Source organism: Camelus ferus, chromosome 33, assembly GCF_009834535.1.
Source record: "Camelus ferus isolate YT-003-E chromosome 33, BCGSAC_Cfer_1.0, whole genome shotgun sequence".
Classification (NCBI taxonomy): Eukaryota; Metazoa; Chordata; class Mammalia; order Artiodactyla; family Camelidae; genus Camelus; species Camelus ferus.
The window spans coordinates 15,254,158-15,276,960 of NC_045728.1; the positions used below are offsets into that span (position 1 = coordinate 15,254,158).

General features: G+C 39.2%; 1 protein-coding gene across 1 annotated transcript in view; it reads left to right on the top strand.

Annotated features, from left to right (window-relative positions):
• Positions 1-22,803, top strand: part of USP28 (ubiquitin specific peptidase 28) — a 56,622-nt gene that overhangs the window by 25,052 nt on the left and 8,767 nt on the right. Inside the window, 12 exon segments of the mRNA XM_032472755.1 lie at positions 610-747; positions 1,721-1,794; positions 2,524-2,603; positions 3,728-3,876; positions 5,642-5,769; positions 8,335-8,430; positions 11,506-11,685; positions 13,577-13,709; positions 13,711-13,798; positions 17,587-17,657; positions 19,417-19,645; positions 22,055-22,249. Of these exon segments, the coding sequence (XP_032328646.1) occupies positions 610-747; positions 1,721-1,794; positions 2,524-2,603; positions 3,728-3,876; positions 5,642-5,769; positions 8,335-8,430; positions 11,506-11,685; positions 13,577-13,709; positions 13,711-13,798; positions 17,587-17,657; positions 19,417-19,645; positions 22,055-22,249 (1,561 nt within the window).

Consider the following 22,803-nt stretch of genomic DNA (forward strand, 5'->3'; position numbering starts at 1 on the left):
CTTGTGCAGTGTTGGTTTTCGTTTCCAAATGGCTCTTTTTCTTTGTGACAAGAAATAAGAGTTGACAAGAATGTAAAGCTAAACAGGAATAAAATTAGAAAAACAGTTTCAAGAAGGTGGCGAGTCACCCTGATAGCCTCAGCTTTTCTGCCTGTGGCTGGGAGATTCAGAAACACCTGTTCTGTTTGTGGCCTCCTTCACTGAGGAATGCGGGGGAGCTGGCCTGATGCTGGAGGCCGGGGCCTTCCTGGATGAGACTTTAGTCCGTTTTAGCCAAAGGATGTAGCCTCCTCCCGGAGCTCCAGCCCTTCCCAGGATCTCACCTTCCTGATGCCTTTCCCAGCAGGAGGGAGGGCAGCAGCTTTAGAAAATAAACACTTTTGCTTTCTGACAATGCTCTCTCTGGCTTCTAAACAGGAATTCTTGAGTTTAGGCCCATCCCCTACACAGACCTTATCAGAGTACCTGTAACCTAGTTTGAGACTTGACCCTGACCTAGATCTGTGTAAAAATGAATTAGGGAGTGATCGTTAGCAACTTCTCTCTTTTATGTGTTCAGATTTTCTAAATATGAGAGTATACGAGTATATATTGCTGTCTTTCCTACAGGAAAAGAGAAATATCATGTTCATGCAGGAGCTTCAGTATCTGTTTGCTCTGATGATGGGTTCAAATCGCAAGTTTGTAGACCCTTCCGCAGCCCTGGATCTCTTAAAGGGAGCCTTCCGGTCGCCTGAGGAACAGCAGGTACGGGAAGCCCGCTACCCTCGTGCTTTCCCTCAAACTCTGGAGTTTGGAACGATGCCTTGTTACTGTGACGGTGCTGGTGCTTCATTTCGGCTGTGGAATAAGCTATGAACGTGAGTGAATGGGACCCTGGGTGCCTGAGTGCTTTGGCCCTTCATGATGCCTGGGAGCAGGTGGTAAAAGGATCTCGTGTCTGGGCTGGTTCGCACATATGTACGGGCGTGCTGTGCTGGGGAGGACTGGCAGTTCTAAAGGGAAGAAGAAATAATAGCAGAAAGAATAGAATTATCCAGGGGCTGTTGAAGTGGAAGAGACTGGAAAATATCTCAGTGAATCATGGCAAAGGGTCACCGAGATAAGGAACGTCCATCCTTTGTTGTGGATGGCCCAGATAGAAATACTGTTTTTTCAAAACTGTCTCAACCCGAGTTCGGTAGCTTTTCTGAGCAATCTTTGTCTTCTAGACGTTACTACTTTCCGTTCCCTACCTCCTATTAAAATCAAAGCTGTCACTGGTACAGCAGCTTCTTTCTCATAAAATTACTTTTTTTTCAGTCTATTTATGTAAAGGTCCAACAGTTCTATAAAATTCTCGAAACATTTCATAAAAGTTTCCTTTCTCTGCTCAGATGTCAGTTGTTCCCTTAGAAGACTGCTCTGTTCTTTGGACCTTTTTAAAGGCCTAACTGGAAGATTTTATTTGTTTGTTAGTTTGTTACAAATAGACGTGGCTGGGAGGGTTAGAGTTCCAGGTTCCTTCTTAACCACAACCCAGTCAGAGATCGCCTCACACGCCTTCCGTGGTATCTGCAGCAGCTGGGTTCCAGAGTTCCCTGTATCTTCAGGACATTTGGCCCTGAAAAAGAAATCCTTTCATAGTAATAGAATCTTAACCACTGGATAAGGGCACATTTTCACTTCCCTAAGTATAGTGTCGGGTCTCATTCTTTTGCAATTTGGGCCTCTCTTCCAGCAAGACGTGAGTGAATTCACACACAAGCTCCTGGACTGGCTAGAGGATGCATTCCAGCTAGCGGTTAATGTCAAGTGAGTGCTGAGTGTTTCTTTGTACATCCTTCCTACTCATGTGGTCCAGTGATGACCGTGGTATGGGGGAAATGATTCTTCCCAGGTGGGAATTGCTGATTTTTACCAAAGCCCGTGGGGTAACCACTCATATTTGTCATTGTTCATCCCCATTGCCTTTGGTTTTCCCCTCTAAGGCTGTAGATAACCATACTAGCCTGCAGCTTTTTACTAAAAGGACTGTAACTGTTAACTTTGTTACAAAGTCATGACCTGTGCTGTAAAACGTATTAAAAAAGGTCAAATCAATCCTTGATATGAACTTGATAGTATAATATGGATAGACTGAATTTCTGTTGTGCCACTGGGAAAGCTGTTTTGCATTCGTTTGCAAAACTGCACAAGAGAGTTCACTGTTACTTTTTATACAACTTCAGTACCTTATATACTTCTGTCAGTGGGTATGGGTTACGCATTGAATGTGTCCACATACATATATTTGCATGTATGACCCCATTAGACTTTCAGCCCCTTCAGCTCAGTGATCATGCCTGTTGTCTTTGTGTCTCCAGAATTTAGGACCATGCTGGGCATATACTTGAACTGAACTAATCTGTTACTTCTTTTAGCACATACCTGACTCTTTGGGGTTGATGAAAAATGTATTATTCTTGCCTTTGAATGATGGTTGGGTTTAGTGTATTGCTTATCTGATCCAAATGATACAGAAGTATTTCCTTTTTTTTAAAGTAGCGATCCCAGGAGCAAACCTGAAAATCCCATGGTGCAGCTGTTCTACGGCACTTTCCTCACTGAAGGGGTTCGTGAAGGTAAATTCTCTGCTCTAAATGTTAATTTGAGACTTGTAACCACAACTCTGTAACTGTGAAGAGGCTTGACAGTCAGACAAACGCAGGTCTGAACACTTGTTCTGCCTCTTAGTATTTGTGCAGCCGTGGACAAACTATGTGAGATCCTGGGTCCTCGGTCTCTTCATCTGTAAAATGGGCACAGTATTTGTCTCAGAGTTGTTCTATTAAATTGTGTGATACTTGCACAGTCCAAATCTTGTATTAATGTCAGACACACACTGATGTTATTCAGTTTTCTCTGTGTTGTTTTCTCTGACATAAATCTAATCCCAAGGTGTCGTTGAGTTAGGTGGCCAAAAATGTTTGTCTACTGTAGAGGCTTCTCTAAGCTGCCTGTGGCCAGCCATTCTCCATCTAACCCCTGTCGTCTTACTACTTCTCTGATACCCTTTTTAAAACAATCTAATACCACTATCTCTCTAAAAAAATCAAATATCCAATTTGTTTTATAATTTTATAAGTATATAAATATATAATTTTATACGTGTAAAAATAAACACAGACTTTCCCATATATATACTTTTTTACAGTTTGTTTTAATCAGGATCCAGATGTGGTTCATTTATGATTGGTTGATATGTCTCTTAAGTTATTTTCAAAATCTCTCTCTCCCCCATCCTTTCTTCCTTTAGAGATTTTTTTTTTAAGAAATTAGGTTGTATGTTCTCTAATACACTTCGCAGTTTAAAATGGTGCTGCTTACCCATCTGTGATACGGTTTAACACGTTCCTCTCAGCTCCTCTTTCTGTAAATGGGTAGTTAGGTCTAGAGTTTGACGAGATTCACGTAAGGTTTTTTAAGTCAGTCAAGACTAGTTCACAGGTAGCTGGGCAGTGTTTGATCAGGAGATGTGTAACTGTCGTGTAACGTCCAGTTGTCTGTCTTTCTGTGCTATTAACAGGTGTTAATGACCTGTGCCCGGCTCCGCTGGTTCCTTAGAGGTTGCCGTACAGGCTGAGAACACTTCTAACCAGTTCTCAGAGGCGCTGAACTAAGAAGATACTGTCTCTGTGGTGCCAGGAAAAAGGCTTTAGAAAGCCGTAGTGATGTCTCTAAAAAAGCAATCTATTTCTTTGCCTAGGAAAGCCCTTTTGTAACAACGAGACCTTCGGCCAGTATCCCCTTCAGGTAAATGGTTATCGCAACTTAGACGAGTGTTTGGAAGGGGCCATGGTGGAGGGCGACATTGAGCTGCTTCCTTCTGATCATTCAGTGAAGTATGGACAAGAGGTGAGTTGGGTATTTTTATTTGCTTAGCCAATGACAAAGCCACTTCAACAGGACAGAGCTTTGGGGCAAGCTGTTTTCACACCACATATTAAATACCTTTACACTTATCAGAGCTAGTCTGAAGTCTGTCATGAGTTGAGAAGTATTAGTGAGTCTTAGTGTTTGAGAAATATAGTCTCATATGAATTTTGAGTTAATCACATAAAGGTTGTGTGCTGCTTCTGATGTTTTAAGTATAATCAAGTTTCTTTCTGTTGAAGCCTACCTGTACCTGGGTAGGGAGAACCCACTGCCTCCATATTTTCAGAGGGTGAAAGTGCAGTGATTAACTCCTCTGGTATGCCAGTTAGAGTATTTTCCCTATTATAGTATTTGCTATTCTCAATTGTAAAGTCTGCCTTTGCTTTAACATTTTTTTTTTAATCTAGGATTCATTTATTTTTGTTGGTTGGAAAGAAAGTGGGAAGTTAGAGGGGGAGAGAGCAACGGTAATTAATACCTCAAAATTTGGATTGAGTTAAGAATTAGTGAGTTACATTGAAGGATACTTGTCAGCACCACACAGCTTGGATCATTCTCCTTTCATCATACATTTTGAAACAGAATTGCATTTTATATGAGTCCAATTCAGTGATTACTATAAGGGAAAGGAAATCTTTCTTGAATTAAAATAGAGAGCCTAACATGAGCCTCATCAAAGTGCATTAGCTGCAGAGCAGGGTTGGACCTGACAGCTGCTGCCTCCCTGGCTTTTCAGGGGAAGTACTGATTCCTGATTGGGAGACATAACATGTGTGCCATCTGTTCGGAGCTGATGATCGCTCTTACAAAAGAAGAGACATGTTCACTAGTTACTAAGACCCCTGGAGACCTTTATTCAAGAATGGGAACTCTCTGTTAAAAAACAAAATAGAGAATTATGCCTGTTTAGATTTAACCCTGAGGTAGGCAGGCTGTCTGGATTCACCTCATGCCGACAAGGGTGTGGAGGGAATGGAGCTGTTTGCACCTTTGGTAAAGGAAAGATCACCAGGCTGTTCATATAGGTGGCATACAGGTGAAGTGAACAGAAATGCCTTTCCTGGTTTAGCATTTCCTCATCTGTGATCAGTGACAGTTGAGCGCTCTTTTATAACTTGATGCTTTCTTTTCCTGAAACTCAAGGTAACATTATAGGTGGATTTGACTAAATCCTTTATGAGATCTGGAAATTCTTGGAATTCAGGGATATTCTCAGCAACTTGAGAACTCATAATTATGAGGCTATTTCAAGTTTCCTTTTTTAAAAAATTGGGGATTCAAATTATGGTTACCAGACTTTAATAGTATGTAATATTATGTATACATATTAGTCTTTTTAGATAATTTCTAATTCTTTGGTTAGGCTAGCCATTTTCTGCAGGGTTTGAACCTCTTTGGAATACTGATGATCCAGTGAATGATATGTAGATTCTTGGTGCATTTCACATATTTAAGGGTTGTTATTTCTGAGGATGATAGTTGAGTTAAAATGTTGTTGACTGGCTCATAAATTTGGAATCTTGAGGAGTGTTTAACCATATTCTCTAAGAAGGGATGATTTTAAGTGGTCAATTTATTATTTGAGATTAAAAAAAAAAAAAAAACCTCTGTAGTATGACTTAGATTTGAATATAAATTCTATACCAAAAGAAGAAAGTCTGATGAGGGACATACTAAATCTGGCTGGCATATCACATTTCCTAAAATTAACTTCTCTCTCCCGCATTTCTACTCCTGACAATAGCGTTGGTTTACGAAGCTACCTCCAGTGTTGACCTTTGAACTCTCAAGATTTGAGTTCAATCAGTCCCTTGGTCAGCCAGAGAAGATTCACAATAAGCTGGAATTTCCTCAGATCATCTATATGGACAGGTGAGTTTGGTGGTTGATTGGCTTCTTGATGTACTGCAGCAGTAGAAGTGAGCAGGTACTAAGCGTGTGGTACGTAGGACGCTCCTGGAGGTCTTGATACTGTGGAAATTGGGATTCAGTAGATCTAGGTTGGGGCCAAAGAGTTTGCATGTCTAAGAAGCTCTCAGGGTGATGCTAATGATGCTTCTGATCTCTGGACCACAATTTGAGTAGCTTGGCTTTGGTAAAAGCCCTGCTAATCTGTGCTGATAAACAGTATGAAGAGTAGCTGCAGTGTATTCATTTCTCATCTAAATACTATCTGTACTTTGGAAAAAAAAATTCTAGGCAGACTTAATAGAATTTTAATCTATTTAAAGTCTAGTTTATTGACATACAGTTTACATAAAAAGAAATGTTGCCATTCTTAGGCATACAGCCAGTGAGTTTTGACGAATGTTTACAGCCAAGTAACCACCATCACAGTCAAGATAGAGAACATTTCCATCACCCAGGAAGTTCCCTCATGCCCCATTGCGGTCAGGCCCTTTCCCCCACCCCCAGGCAACCACTTTCTTGTTTTCTGGCCCTGTGGTTTTGTCACTTCTAGAATGTCATAGTTAGGGACATTAATACTCAGTATGAACCCTGTTGTGACCGTCTTCTTCCACTTGGAATAATGTTTTTGGAGTCCATTGGTGTCGTTGAGTGTCAGAGCAGCCTTTCTTAGCTGTTGAGTGGTGTTACAGCGAATGGATGTGCTACAGTGTTTTTTCCATTTACCGATTGATGGACATTTCGGCTGTCTCCATTTTTAAGCTGTTACGAATAAAGCTGCTGTGAACTTTCACATAAAAGTCTTGGTGTGGTTTTTAGTGCTTCTGGGTAAAATACCTAGGAGTGAGATTGCTGGGTCATATGAAAAGTATATTTTTTTACTTTATAAGAAATTTCCAAACTGTTCTCTAAAGTGGCTGTGCAATTTTGCACTCTTATCAGCGGTGTGTGAGAGCTCTGTTTGCTCGAAATCCTCACCAGTATTTGGAATTATCAGTCTTTTAAATTTTAACCATTCTATTCGGTCTGTAGGAATATCTTATTTTTCTTTTGACTTATGTTTCCCTGATAATTTACAGTGTTGGGCATCTTTTCATGTGCTTAATTAATGGTGATTTGTCTCTTTTCTTAGGCGAAGTGTCTGTTCATCTTTTATGCGCTTTTTAATCTGGTTGATTGTGCTCATACTGATTCTAAGAGTTCTTTGTGTATTTTAGATGCAAATCCAAATAGTCCCTGTCTCTGCTTGTCTCTTCTACTTTCTTACCAGTGTTTTTAGAAGAGCAGGAGTTTTTAGTTTCGATGAAGTCTCATGTATCAGTTGCTCTTCTATAGTTTTTGCTTCTTGTATTCTAATTAAGAAATCTGCCAAACCAGGGTCACAAAAGTTTTCTATTTTCTCCTATAAATTTTGTAATTTTAACTCTTGTATTCATGTCTGTGACCCATTTTGAGTTTATTTTTACGTATAGTATGAGGTAAGGGGATTTTTCTTTTTGCAGGAGTGGGAAAGGAGGCGTGTGGATGTCCAATTATTCCAGTGCCATTCACTGAAAGGACTCCCTTTTCCCCCATTGAATTTTTTTTTTTTTCAAAAATTGATTGAACCTACATCTGCGGGCCTTTTCTTTATTCTGTCTGTTGTGTAATCTTACGCCAGTACTACACTGTCTTGGCTACTGTGATATTATTGTACTATCTTGACATCAGATAGTGTAAACCTCAAAGTTTGTTCTTTTTTCAAAATTGTTTTGGTTATTCTGGTCCACTTCTATCTAAATACTAGAATCGACTTGTCAAAACCCCTAATAGCTATTGGGATTTTGATTTGGATTGTGTTGAACCTATAGATCAATTGGGGGAAACTGACATCTTGATAATTTTTAGTCCTTTAATTCATGAATGCAGTATTGCTCCGTTTATTTAAGTCCTAGTTAATTTCTCTCAACAGGGATTTATAATTTTTTGTGTAAGGGTCTTCCACATATCTGGTTGTTTATCCCTAAATAATTATTTGCTTTTGATGTTATTACAAGATTTTTTAAAAAAAAATTTACTTTTCATTTCTTCTTTACAAGCATACAGGAATGCACTGGATTTTTTCCTCTTTCTTTCTAAATTGACTTTGCATCTTTTGACCTTACTAAATTCACTTATTAGTTCTGATGCATTTTTGGAGATTCCTTGAGATTTCCTATATAGATGATTTTTACATGTTATTTGCAACTAAAGGCAGTTTTACTTCTTCCTTTACTATCTGTATGACTTTTATTTCTTTTTACCTTACTGCACTGGCTATGGCTCCAGTAAAACATTGACTGGAAGAGGCAAGAGTGGTTATCCTTGCATTGTTCCTGATCTTAAGGGGAAAGCTTTCAGTCTCTCACCATTAAATATGATGTTAGTTCTGCGCTTTCAAAGGTGTCATTTGTCTGATTAAGGCAGTTTCCTTGTATCCCAAGTTTGCTGAAACTGTGTCATTAACGTTTTTAAATATAAATTGTGTTTGTGGGATTATCATTTGCTTAGGTACATGTACAGGAGCAAAGAGCTTATTCGAAGTAAGAGAGAGTGTATTCGAAAGTTGAAAGAGGAAATAAAAGTTCTGCAGCAGAAACTGGAAAGGTGAGTCGTGGACACCTTGTATTTAGAAATGTGAAAGGTAAGAGTGAGTCATTAAAATCAGATAATTTGCTAATATTTAAAAAATAATTCAGAGTTTAAGCATTAATGTGTATTTTATAAAATAGCTAAGAAAAAATTATTCCTAAGTGTGAAGCAGTCGTCTTTAAGATGAGCAAATTGTGTCCTTGGGGCGCTATTCCCCGGGGGACCCTCGTGACCCAGTCCCACAGTCGGTTATCGGTGGTGCACTGAAGACAACCTAAGTTCTGATTTCATAGCCCTTTACCTTTTCTACCCACCTTGCCACCTTTTCCCACAAACACGGGAGAGGTAACTGTCACAAAACTCCAACCCCTTTGTCTTGGGAGAGCAGTTGTTGAGGTGCTGGGGAGGTAAGACAGCGGTGTTCTCCTGGAGCAGCGCTGATTCAAACTGAGGGCTTGTGCTCCTGACACGTCCAAAGCCCCTTCTCTTGCTGGGGAATCTGTCCCTTTTTGTTCACTTGTTTTGCAGGTGCTGTTTCTGTGGAATCACCCTGTGCCTACTAAGGAGTCCGTGTCATTTCTCTCTAGTCAGAGGAGAGCCCATTGATTTGGAATTTAGGAAGGAAATCCCATCCAGTGTCAATGGCTTTTTTCCGCTTTATCTGCTTAACAGTTTTGCTGCCTCCACCGCACCGCTTCTACCCTGTTTCGTTGCTAGGTCAGAAACTTCCCTGAGAAGCAGAACTTCCCACAGCAGCCCCAGAAAGACCCTGCACCTGTAGGTGCCTCTCCCCTTTTAAGATCCAGCGTCTAGTTGCCTTTGACCTACGCTGATGATCGGTCCCTCAGATACTGTCCTGGAAGAGATTCACAGGGCTTTATACCTGCAGCAGTATTTTACTTCTAAGGTCTTAGTGATACTTCATAAGATCAGAAAATTTTAATTGTTTTTATACAACCGGATATACCTGATGCATTATAGCTCAAAGATGCTCAATTTGCCAGGAACCATCAAGCCATTCTGGCTTATATTAGATTTTAAAATAGTGCACAGGAGCATTTTCTATACTCTGGATACTACTTCTTTTTAAAATAAAATGACTTTTTAAATTTCAGATAATTTTACTTGGATAATTTTTTAAAAAATGGTTTCCCTGTGTATGACGTAATCCTGGGAATAATAACAAGAAACTGTTCATGGACACTGTTAGATGGGAGAGCTGAGGCAGAGGAGCATGGCTTTTATGGGGCTTTTACACTTTTTTGTATTTGGATTTTCTTACCAGGTGCCTGCATTGCTTCTATCATTTAAAAAAATTAAAATGTTCACTATTTCTTCTATAAGGTACTTTGATATAATATTGAAAATAAGGTTTCTTGTATACAGTGTAGACATCTTTTTTAGAACTACTTTTGCTTTGATTCTACCAAATTGTACTAAAGGTACTGCACTGTATGCAGCAGTTGGTCTAAAGGAATTCAGTAGAACAGGAAAATTGTTGTGTCATAAAATGGAAGATAAGTTTTTTAGACAAAATTTTTTCCTGAAATTTTGCATGTGTCATTAAAATACAACAAACCTGGGAAGAGTTACAGATGTAAAATGATGACTTAAAATCTTACAACAGATAATCAGTGTTGCATTGCTAATAAAATGTTTTCCTTTGGTCCAAGCCAGTAATATTAATAAATTATTTCAACAAACACTGTGGGCTTAAGACATATTAATCGTATCTATGGGATAGGCAAGAGGTTTAGATCACGTACTGTAGGAGAGAGGAGATGTTCCTTCCAGCATTAGGGAGAATGGCACATTGAGGGAGGACTTTCTGGAGAAAGTAGATCTTAAAAGATAAGTGGAATTTAGAGAAAATGATAACTGAAATTAAGCCAAAGAAATAGATCTAAGGAATAGAACAGTTCTTTAAAGTTTCTCTAGCCTTACATATTTAACATCCTTTCCAATGAAAGCTCTAGCTCTCTGGCAGGCAGATCTACAGGAAAAATCATTCTGTTTCTCCTTTAAATTAGGATGAACTCTTTGCTACATACTCTCTAACATGTGGTTGATTTGGGGTCACATTATGTTTTATTTTTCATTTCATAATGCCCTTTTTGATATAGGAATAGTTTTTCTTCTTCCTAGTTCTGTACCTGTTTCTTTCCTTCACTTTGTTTGGAGAAGAAAAATATGAAGTGACTCCATCCTTTTGTAAATGGAATCCCAGAATCAGAGAGTTTACCTGTGCCAATGAGTCAGCTGAATTACTGTGCTATTTAGACTCTCTCCTGTAGTGAAGTGTACAATTCATTAAGGTCAATCTCTTTGCTGAGCATAGCATATGCTAGTACTTGCAGAACACTGGGTATTATTAAAATAATTTATGAGTTATTTTGGTTACATATTGAAGATATTTATTACATATTAATCCCAAGGGAACCTTCAATAATTTATACCTGGCCCGTGCTTTTAAATGAGTATGTGAATAACAGGGTACGTAGGACTCTGCAGAGGAAAGATTTGCCAGTTTTCTTTTTTTTTTTTTTTTTGGTTGTCTATGAATCCCATTTTTTTAAGTTGAAGTATAGTCAGTTTACAGTTGTGTTGCCAGTTTTCTTAAACGCTGAGCTTTGTCAACACCTCCTTCCCATTTCCAGCTTTCTCTTTCTCAGGTTTCCTAGTTGCAAAGTACCTGATCTAAAGGGCAGCAGAGAAAAAAACCCTTGGGACTGGTTCACTAACATTATTTTCAGATTTGAGCACTGGTGAAATCTCTCTTTTCCTTTAAGAAACAGCTCTTACTTTTATCGCCAGAGCCTAAGTGTGATGTGAGTCAGGAGAGAGCGTAACGGGCCTGACTTTGACTGGGAGCCCACTTGAAAGGCTTTCTGCCAGGTGTAAAAGTGTAGTGTTAGCACTTCTCACTTTTGTAATTAGAGGACGTTCGCTCTGTGGATTAATGTAGTGAATGTTGCGTAGCCTTCAGGAGTAAGCCTATCCACTGACTCCCCGCACAGTAACAGACCTTCTCAGCAAGCCTGAAGATGCAGGACAGGCTTGGCAGCGGAGTACCGCTTTCTCGCCCCGCAGGTATGTGAAGTACGGCTCGGGCCCGGCTCGGTTCCCACTCCCGGACATGCTGAAATATGTTATTGAATTTGCTAGCACAAAACCTGCCTCAGAAAGCTCTCCATCTCCAAGTGATGCACGCGTGACATTACCACTTTCTTCAGTGCACTGCCCGGCATCTGACCTGACATCCAAGGAAAGGTAATGAAGACAAGTTTTAAAAATAGTATGCATGTGTTGGGGTTTTTGGTTTAATTTGAACTGTGCGCCATCTTTCCACCTGATTAACACTCACCCCCTAAGAGCTCAAGGGCCACGAGCTCTTTGTCTTAAAGGGGAGGATTTTGCCAACTGTCACGTGGAGGGAGTGTGCCTTGTCTTGCCCGCAGGATAGTCAGGATTATTTCAGAGGTGTCTTGAGCTGTCCCAGTGAACAGTGTCCGTTCTCTACCAGGGCCACTAGTTTTGAGCTAGCCACAAGCTAGCTGCCACTAAGGCCTTGCTCACAGGAAACCCTCCGCCCCTGACCTTCCAAAACATCTCATTCTCTCAGCTGCTGCTGAAGTATGTTCCACCAGCTAAACGTCAAGGAAAGAGAAACTTACTCATAAATGTAAAATTAAAATATGAAAAAGAACTGGCTAGAAGTTGAAGAGGACAGCCTAGAGGGGCTTATCTAGAAAAGAAGCAGGGAGGCCAAGTCACACGAGCCCTTGGTTCTCTCCCAGCTCAGCTACGGGCAGCAACCTTGTGGTCTGTAGGAGCCACCAGGGTCTGCTCGGATCAGATTTGATGTGTGTGTCTAGAATTTATTTTAAAAAAAGATTATTAATAATCTCTCAATTACTAATAAGAAAACTAGAACCTATTTTTTAAAAAAAGATTAGACTTTTATGTTAAAAAAAAAAACCCAGCCATTCCCCCAGGCGCCCCCCCCCCTCCACAGAATAACATTCATTCATCATGTGTGCGTAGAAGTGTGCCTGTCTGGATAGAACATACCACGTGTTAAGAATGATGATCTCTAGGCAATGGCATGAATCAAGGAATGGGGGATTCTTTTACTTTTTATACTCTACTTATGTGTTTGGATTTTTGTAGAATGTTTTTATGTCCTTTAATGAAATAGAAGCGGTTTCAATTTTTAAAAAGAGCCTTGGCAGTCTGTTTAATCACATAAAATAATACTGCTTGATGTTAGATTTTAAAATTACTCTGTGTGTGTGTGTGTGTGTGATCTTTTTTGAGATTAAGATATCTGCTCCTTTGCTTATATTAGGCTTATTTTTTCATATGTATGGATCCATAGGGAAAAGAGGTTTTCTCCATTATTTTGAGAAAAAGGCGGGTGGGAAAAACAGGGACGGAGGGTTTCTTAAGTCAAAGCTACAGAAAGTTTATGTTCTTCCGTTTTGGTGTGAAACAGAAACCCAAGTATAGTTAGAAGCTTAGTTTATACTCCTGTTTGTGTGCAGGTTGGCAATGCTTAGCAGATAAACTAACATTTACTTTATATACTTTATTCTCAGTTTACAGCAATGATACAAAGGAGTTAACATTCACATTTTATAGCTGAGGCATTAGACTGGGTGTTTAACTAAGGCATGGTTGGGCTGGGATGGCCTGCCTTTCAGTCCTGTGCCGTGTACTCTCCTCGGTGCCACCTGGCTGGTGTTCCTGTGAGATGGATGTTGAGCTGATACTGATTTTTCTTGTGTATATTTTGTTCCTGGATCCGTCTGGATCATCCTACTCTAGTCGGTTGCATCTTGGACACTCTGTAGTTGATTCCTTGACTCTTCCAGTCCCAGTCTCCTCTTTTCCATATTCCTTCTCATCCTTTCTTGATGAGAAGGCATTAGAACAAGGGGTTAGAGAAGCAGGAGCCATAGACTCTTAAACCCAGGCAGATCTGGGTTTAAATCCCTCTCTGCCATTTACTAGCTAAGTTCGGCTCAGCACCTTTCCAGAGTACGCACTCACTGAATTCTGGCTGTACTTTCCCATATAACAGCTTGCCCTGCAGAGCACATTTAGGCCAAGGCATATTTCGGAAATTATCATATGAGCATGTTTTTTTATCTTCCTTCAGTACAAATGAGGAGAGCACTTCTCAGGATGCTGAAGGTACCTTTTCCTCTTCGGAAGATTCTTCACACAACTCTAAGACAGCAAATAAGCCAGTCACATCTTCCCTGTCTTCCATGGAAATGCCTGCGTACCCAGGCTCCTCGAACAGTGACCGACGAGGAGATAAACTTTGTTAAGACCTGCCTTCAGAGGTGGAGGAGCGAGATTGAACAGGATATACAAGGTCAGCTCCTTCAGTTCTTGTAAACACTTACCCTTTGCCTTTTCCATGTGTTTGAATAGTTGGAAGTTTGGTACCTGGGGTACACCTCCTCCCATTGCCATGCAAACTGTTGAATTTGGGCACGGGGCTTGTGACCTCTTCGGTACTTTCTGCTCCCTATAAGATTGAATCACACGTTTCCATTTTACAGTCGTGAAAAGCTCTCTCCTACATTCTCCTCTCAGAATTTCTGGGACTCCCGGGGATCTGAGACATCATGACACTTACTTACCTTTGAGAGTTTCCTGCATCTGCTGATTTTCTTTTCCTAGTTTATCTGAACTCTGGCTTCAGTTGACCCAAATTTGTATATATATATTTTTATTGAAGTATACTCAGTTTACAATGTCATGTCAGCTCGTGGTGTACAGCATAATGCTTCAGTCAATACATGAACATACATATATTTGTTTTTGTATTTTTCCATTGTAAGTTACTGTAAGATATTGAATATAGTTCCCTGTGCTATACAGTGTGAACTTGTTGTTTGTCTATTTTATATATATTAGTATCTGCAAACTCCCAGTTTATCGCTTCCCACCCCCTTCCCCACCCCTTTCCCCACTGGTAACCATAAGTTTGTTTTCTGTGTCTGTGAGTCTGTTTCTGTTTTATAAATAAGTTTGTTTGCCTTTTTTTAATTTTTACGTTCCACATATAAGTAATATCATGCTATTTTTCTTTCTCTTTCTGGCTTACTTCACTTAGAACAACAATCTCCAGGTCCATCCATGTTGCTGCAAAACGACATTATTTTATTATATTTTATGGCTGAGTAATATTCCATTGTATAAATATACCACAGCTTCTTGTCCAGTCATCTGTTGATGGACATTTAGGCTGTTTCCATGTCTTGGCTATTGTAAATAGTGCTGCTGTGAACATTGGGGTGCATGTATCTTTTTGAATTAAGGTTCCCTCTAGATATATGCCCAGGAATGGGATTGCTGGAACTTATGGTAAGTCTATTTTTAGTCTTTTGAGGAACCTCCATACTGTTTTCCATAGTGGCTGCACCAAACTGCATTCCCACCAACAGTGTAGGAGGGTTCCCCTTTCTCCACACCCTCTCCAGCATTTATCATTTGTGGACTTTTGAATGATGGTCATTCTGAATGATGTGAGGTGATGCCCCATTGTAGTTTTGATTTGCATTTCTCTGCTAATTAGTGATATTGAGCATTTTTTCATGTGCCTATTGGCCATTTTTATGTCTTCATTGGAGAATTGCTTGTTTAGGTCTTCTGCCCATTTTGGGATTGGGTTGTTTGTTTTTTTCTTATTAAGTTGTATGAGCGTATATACATTATATATTCTGAAAATGAAGCCTTTGTCAGTCTCATCTTTTGCAAATATTTTTTCCCATTCCCTAGGTTTTCTTTTTGTTATGCTTATGATTTCCTTTGCTGTGCAAAAGCTTGTAAGTTGAATTAGGTCCCATTTATTTATTTTTGCTTTTATTTCTATAGCCTGGGTAGACTGCCCTAGGAGAACATTGCTGAGATATATGTCAGAGAATGTTTTGCCTGTGTTTTCTTCTAAGAGGTTTATAGTGTCTTATGTTTAAGTCTTTAAGCCATTTTGAGTTTATTTTTGTGTATGGTGTGAGGAGAGTTCTAACTTCATTGAGTGATATGCATCTGTCCAGTTTTCCCAACACTATTTGCTGAAGAGACTGTCTTTACTCCATTGTATGTTCTTGCCTCCTTTAGCAAAGATTAATTGAGCAAATGTTTGTGGGTTTATTTCAGGACCCTCTGTTCTGTTGCATTGATCCATATGTTTTGTTTTTTTACTAACACCATGCTGTTTTGATTACTGTAGCTCTGTAGTATTGTCTGAAGTCTGGGAGAGTTATTCCTCCAGCTTCTTTCTTTTTCTTCAGTATTGCTTTGGCAATTCTGAGTCTTTTGTAATTCCATATAAATTTTAGGATTATTTGTTGTAGTTCTGTGAAAAATGTCCTGGGTAATTTGATAGAGATCACATTAAATCTGTGACTGCTTTGGGTAGTATGTCCATTTTAATAATATTAATTCTTCCAATCCAAGAACATGGGATATCTTTCCATTTCTGTAAATCATTTTTAATTTCCTTGATCAATGTTCTGTAGTTCTCCGTGTATAAGTCTTTCACTTCCTTGGTCAGACTTATTCCTAAGGTTTTTATTTTTTTGGATGTAATTTTAAAAGACATTGTTTCTTTATTTTCCTTTTCTGATATTTCACTGTTAGTGTAAAGAAATGCCACTGATTTCTTTATGTTAATCTGGTATCCTGCGACCTTGCTAAATTCTCTACCAGCTCTAGTAGTTTTTGTGGGAAACCTTTAGGTTTTCTATATACAGTATCATGTCATCTGCATATAATGACAGTTTTACCTCTTCTGTTCCAGTTTGGATCCCCCTTTTTTCCTTTTCTTGTCTAATTGCTGTGGCGGGGACTTCCAATACTGTGTTGAATAGACGTGGTGAGCGTGGGCGTCCTGGGTTCTGACAGGAAGGCTTTCAGCTTTTCACCCTTGAGTGTTATCCTGGCTGTAGGCGTGTCATAAGTAGCTTTTATCATGTTGAGACATGTTCCCTCTGTACACACTTTGGTTAGATTTTTATCATGAATGGATGTTGAATTTTATTAAGTGCTTTTTCTGCATCTGTTGAGGTGATCATGTGATTTTTGTCCTTTCTCTTGTTGATGTGTGTCACATTGATTTGCGTGTGTTGAACCATCCTTGGGTCTCTGGGATGAACCCAACTTGATCATGGTGTATAATCTTTTTTATGTATTGTTGTATTCTGTTTGCTAATATTTTGTTGAGGAGTTTTGTTCAACAGGTTATCACTGTGTTCATCAGTGATACTGGCCTATAGTTTTCCTTTTTCGTAGTGTCTTTGTCTGACTTTGGTATCAGGGTGATGGTGGCTTCATAGAATGAGTTTGGGAATATTCCCTCCTCTTCAATCTCTTGGAAGAGTTTGAGAAGGATCACTGTGGGCTCTTCTTTGTATGTTTGATAGAATTCCCCAGTGAAGCCGTCTGATCCTGGACTTTTGTTTGCAGGTTCTATTTCACTTATAGTGATCGGAGTTGACCCAAATTTGTAATTTAGCTTTCCTTAATTTCCACTTTTAAAGTCTTTTCCACATGAAATATGCTTTACTGAAGGTTAATGAGACAAAGACTGAGTGATACACACAGTGAAAAATCAAACTGTTCAACATTCTGTTCTTTAAACTCTTTTGGCCTCGCTGTCATGTTGCTCACTTTCCCTCCACCCCTTCCTTTCTCCTTTTATCTAGAGATAAATGGATAGATGAATGAATGAATGAATGAATGAATAGATAAACAAACAAACAAACAAATAAATAAAATCTAGATTATTCCCAAGTTCTTATTCACAGAAATCTAGCCTTGCCTTTTGCTCTGCCTTCTTTCATGTCCTGTCTCTAGGATGTATATTTGACACCCAAGTGACCCATTAAGGTCTTTTTTCTAGAGATTATTTCTTCTTTTAAGAAATTTTGATGCCAGTTGTAAGAGATCATTTGTTAAAATCTTAATGTAGTTACATGAAACTAAAAGCCTTTATAACCTAAAGTGCTAGCTCCTGTAAAACTACATACTCCTTTGTGTTTCGTAGAGTGAAGTTGAAATCGTCAGAACCCCGTGTACAGAGAAGAATGTGCAGAGTTAAAGCAGCCTGTGTGATGTGGAATGAAATCATTGTAACTAAGTGTTCTTTTTTCACAGATTTAAAGAACTGTATTGCAAGCACAACGCAGACTATCGAGCAGATGTACTGTGATCCTCTCCTTCGTCAGGTAGAGTGAAAGCTGACGGGAAGGTAGTCAAGGCGTGTGTGATGGTGCTAGTGGGAGACACTAAGAGAAAATTTGATAGTTTTCTTTGAAATAGAATGGGAACTTCCCTGAGGTATAAAAATGAATTTAGGAAAGAAATTGGCGTTATTCTGTATTTTAGGCAAAAAAAAAAAAAAAAAAAAAAGAGCAATGTATTTTCTACTGCCAACAGAACCTGAAACTTACTTAATGCTGCCACATGGTATTTTTTGCATATATTAGAAAGATTTATTGTTAAATGTTTTTAAAATCTCATAAAATAGTAATTTAAGTAGTGCAGTGGGGGAAGCTGACGAGGGACTGGTTACCCATCCTTTCCAAAGAACCACGTTCTTCGTGATCCTTCAGTTAGCAGCATGCTTTCAAGCTTTGTTTGTCTGATAACTCCAGGGAGGGCAGGGCAGAAATTCTTAGTATCCACAGAAATTTTTGTGTAGATTAACATTCTGGACATAGAGAATAAAGAGGCTCCAGCTAGGGGCCTGACCTCCAGTGGCTCCCGTGTGAACGGCTGTGGGAGGAGCGGCCTGTTTCTAGGTCACGTGGAGGCACGGTTGTGTCGCATAGCAGGAATGCACTATGTAAATATTAGGTTTTCCCCATTTTCTCTTTTGTATTATTTTAAAAGTTTCACCACCAGTAAGAAAGCATGTCAAGTTACTGGTTAAATGAAAGTTTGATTTGATTCGAGGGCTGACTTTCCTTTCTTTCACCAGTAATTACTTGGCACTTAAACATTGCTCTATTTTCTCCACATTGGGAAAAATAAAATGCTTTCCAAATGTTGCAGCAAACAAGTATGTAGCTAAATGGATTTTCACCCCAATAAGTGGATGATTACTTGCAAGAAGAAATACATCATGTGACTGATTGATAATGAAATACACTAACTTAGATTTTGGTGCCAAATAAAGTAGGCATAGAACAAGATACTTGCTATGCTTGCTGTAGGTCCCAAGTGTGCTAAGTACGTTCACAGCATGAGTGGTCATGGTGATTCTGTTTTTAGATAAACTGAGTTTGAAATTCGAGGGATAAATAGGTCTTGGTTATCTTTCATTTTAGGTCTGTAGTTCATGGAGTTTAGAGTTGAAAGAGGCCTCAAAGAGATCATCTAGTTCAGCTGTCTGGTTTTAGAGATTCAGGAACTGAGATATAATTGGGAGATTCCAAGGCTACGGATTTTTTTTTTTTTTACTTGAGAAGTATGCCTTTTAATTTCATGCTGAGGAAATTCAGTGTAATGCAATTATAATAAGATGGTAGCAAAACAGTTCATTTTCAGTTGTGTAATTAGCAAGTAAAAAACTAGTTGGAAGCTGATCTTCTGAAAGTCCTTTGAATATAATTTTGACTTGGAGAATATGACTTGATGGCTATATGGACTTAATCTTTGGACCTAACCCCAGAGTGTGCGTAAAGAATAGTATGTTAACCAGTAGTTTCAAGTACAAGCTTACTGGCCATCTTGATAAAATGAGTATTAACATGTATAGGAATGTCAACTTCGTGCTTTATCAATTCAGAAATATAATGGCAAGGCTGTGTTTTTCTTAGTCTCTCTCGAATCAATTAGATGTTTTGGTGTGAACTCTGTATCAGACACATTTATAGATAGTCAGCTTTCTTATGTCTGATAATTGGGAATAATTTTGAATTTTGAAACTTTAATCGGATGGCTTTGCTTAACCTGTCTCAGGAAGTGCTCTCTGACTTGCAGGTGCCTTACCGCCTGCACGCGGTTCTCGTGCACGAAGGGCAGGCAAATGCAGGACACTACTGGGCCTACGTCTATAATCAGCCCCGACAAGTCTGGCTCAAGTACAATGACATCTCTGTCACAGAGTCTTCCTGGGAAGAGCTTGAAAGAGATTCCTACGGGGGCCTGAGGAATGTTAGTGCTTACTGTCTGATGTACATTAACGACAAGCTACCCCACTTCAATGCAGGTAAAAATTCCTTAGCAGAAGCCAGGGATGGGGAAAATCTGTACTGCTCGGGGAAGGGAACTGTCTTGTAGTTTAAAAAAAAAAATTTTAATTAGAGTTTGTTAGCAAGTATAATGTATTTTGAAAAAGACAAATAGTACAAAAGAAAATAAAAACGAAAAATAAGTTTATCTTGAGCCCAACAAGTATCCATTCTTAGGTTTCTTACATAGTTTTCAAGAAATGTTCTATGCAGATGCTAGATTTTATTTATTGATCTCTCTCTCCCACCGCGTTTTCTCCCTCAAGGGGGATGTTTTTCCATTCTATTCTGCATCTCTCTCATTAGTTTTTTATCTTAGCAATCTCTATATTTTTAAAAATAGAACCACCCTTTTCTTTTTAACAACCATATAATAATTCCACTGTATGAAATATGTATATGATTTATTAAACCAGCCTCCCATTGATAGACTTTTTTTTTTAACTGAGTTGTAGTCAGTTTACAATGTTGTGTCAATTTCTGGTGTACAGCACAGTGCTTCAGTCATGCATGAATATACATACTCATTTTAATATTCTTTGTCACCTTAAGCTACTACAAAATATTGAATATGTTTCCCTGTGCTACACAGTATAAACTCACCTATGTTATATATAACAGTCAGTATCTGCAAATCTTGAACTCCCGGTTTATCCCTTCCCACTCCCCTCCCCCCTGGCAACCACAAATCTGTAGTCTATGTCTGTGAGTCTGTTTCTGTTTTATATATAAGTTCATTTGCCTTTTTTTTTAGATTCCAGTTTTAAGTGATATCATATGGTATTTTTCTTTCTCTTTCTGGGTTACTTCAATCTCTGGTCCATCCATGTTGCTGCAAATGGCATGATTTTATTCTTTTTTATGGCTGAGTAGTATTCCATTGTATAAGTATACCACAACTTCTTTATCCAGTTATCTGTCTGGACATTTAGGTTGTTTCCATGTCCTGGCTATTGTATATACTGCTGCTGTGGACATTGGGGTGCAGGTGTCTTTTTGAACCATTGGTAGACTTTTAAATTGCCTCTAATTTTTTTCTTCTTTAGTGATGTTCTTGTGCACATATTTTTGCACCCTTTGGGGAAAAGCTAAATTTAATAAGTGGATTTGCCTAAACAACTTCATACTTCTCTTACACTACTGCTAATGCTAAGAGCAGTCGTTCATTTTGGTACTTTACTCCTTCCTGCATGCTTTCAAACTTTTTTTCTCTAATAACTTGTAACTCTAAAAGGGAGGCAGGCAGGGCAGGAATTCTTGTAACCAACATTTTCCAGCTGAGGTTGTGCACTTGTCTGGAGTCATACAGCCGGTAAATAAATGGCAGGCCCAAGATGCAAATCCAGTTCTGATTCCAGATTCAGTGCTGTTTTCCATTTATCTTAGTCTTCACTTTCTTCCTCTCACATCCGAGGTCATAGAAGCGTCTTTTAGCGTTCAAAGTTCACTGTGTCGCATAAGTAAGAAAACACGTGAGCATATTGTCTGGGCAGCAAATTGTCTTTCTAATGTGTTGGTGTGGTTTGGGGGAGTGGGGAATAGAGAGAGTGCTCACTTAAGGGCAGCCTATCTTCATTGTTGCATATTTGCAGTGTGAAAGCAGGAACAGCTGCTTGTGGGAGTTACTGTACAAATGACTGTGCTGGCTGTTGGTAGCTTGTAGAAGCCTTGTTATTACACGTATGGCTCATTTTTATATTACAGAAACAGACAAAAAGTGGAAACTATCATTTGCTTAGTGAAAAGACTGGTTAATAGCAACCAGTAAGTGGATCTGCTGTTGTGCTGTAGGTTTTTTTGTTTTGCTTTGGTCACCAGGTTAGAAATGAGACTTAGTATGTCCTTGATATTCTAGCCATTTTTCCTCATAGCTTTTAATGAACCAGGTGTCATTGACCATCCAACCTTTGTATCAAATTGCTCTCTGACAGCACTTGATTGTGTGAAACTCAAAGCAGTGTAAATGTCTTGGAATTCATCTCTAACTATCTTGAGACGGATATTCGTATCAATAATAGGGACAGTGGTTACACTGATAAAACTACCTTGAAATTTTCATTGGATCTAATGATTTTCTGAATTTCCAAGAAAGTTTTGCTTTGTTCTTGCTACTTTGTCAGTGATTGGCTTCTATGCCAAATTCTTACTCGCCATCATTCATTCATTCATCCAACAGATACTCAATGTGCCTGCCTACTCATACGCCAGGTACTGTTTCTGGAGTGCTGTCACCATTGGCCTGATATTGTCAGTACCTCTGATGGATGGATGTATTTTCTTATTACAAAATGTCGTATTTTCTTTCTTTCTAGAAAGGACCTTTTGATTCCGTGAGACCTTTTTGCTCAGTGGGACTCCGTTTTAACGTCGTCTTTGTTCTTCCTCAGAGGCAGCCCCGAATGAACTAGGTCAGATGTTAGGAGAAGTGGAGTCCCTCTCTGTTGAACTGAAGCACTACGTTCAGGAAGATAACTGGAGGTTTGAGCAGGAGGTCGAGGAGTGGGAAGAGGAGCAGTCTTGCAAAATCCCTCAAATGGAGTCTTCCACCAGCTCAGCATCACAGGACTTCTCTCCATCACAAGGTATCTGAGCAGGGAGTTTCTGCCAGTGATCTGGTGGAATTCATGCTGCACTGCCTTGGCCATCCCCTCTCACTGCCTCTGAGTGAGCCAGGCCAGTATGCACAATAGACTCCAAATATATAGTGGGTTTTCCTCAACCTGATGGAAGAGCTTGTGTCTTCAGAAGTCATTGCTGCTGAGCAGAAGTAACAGCAGAAAGGCTAGCTGCCTGTGCTTTCGCTCTGTTTAGTTCTTGTTTATTCCCCATGTTGCAGGAGAAAGTAGGTAGGATTAACAGGTAGATTTTTATGAAAACTGTTCTCCTAAGGTGACCTACCCTACGAGATGGTTTATGTAGGAAGCCTTCTTGGCATAAAGAAATATTACACCATTGGAAGCACATTAAATTTTACAGAAAAGCCAATGGCTTCTTGCTGAATTAGCCATTTCTTTAAGTCACCAGTTTCTAGAGGAAAATTTGCAGATTTTTTTTAAAGGTTTTTGTTGAAGATTTGCGTATTAAACTTGGTATCCATCCATCCTCGTGTCTCTTACAGAGTGTTCTGCTGGTTATT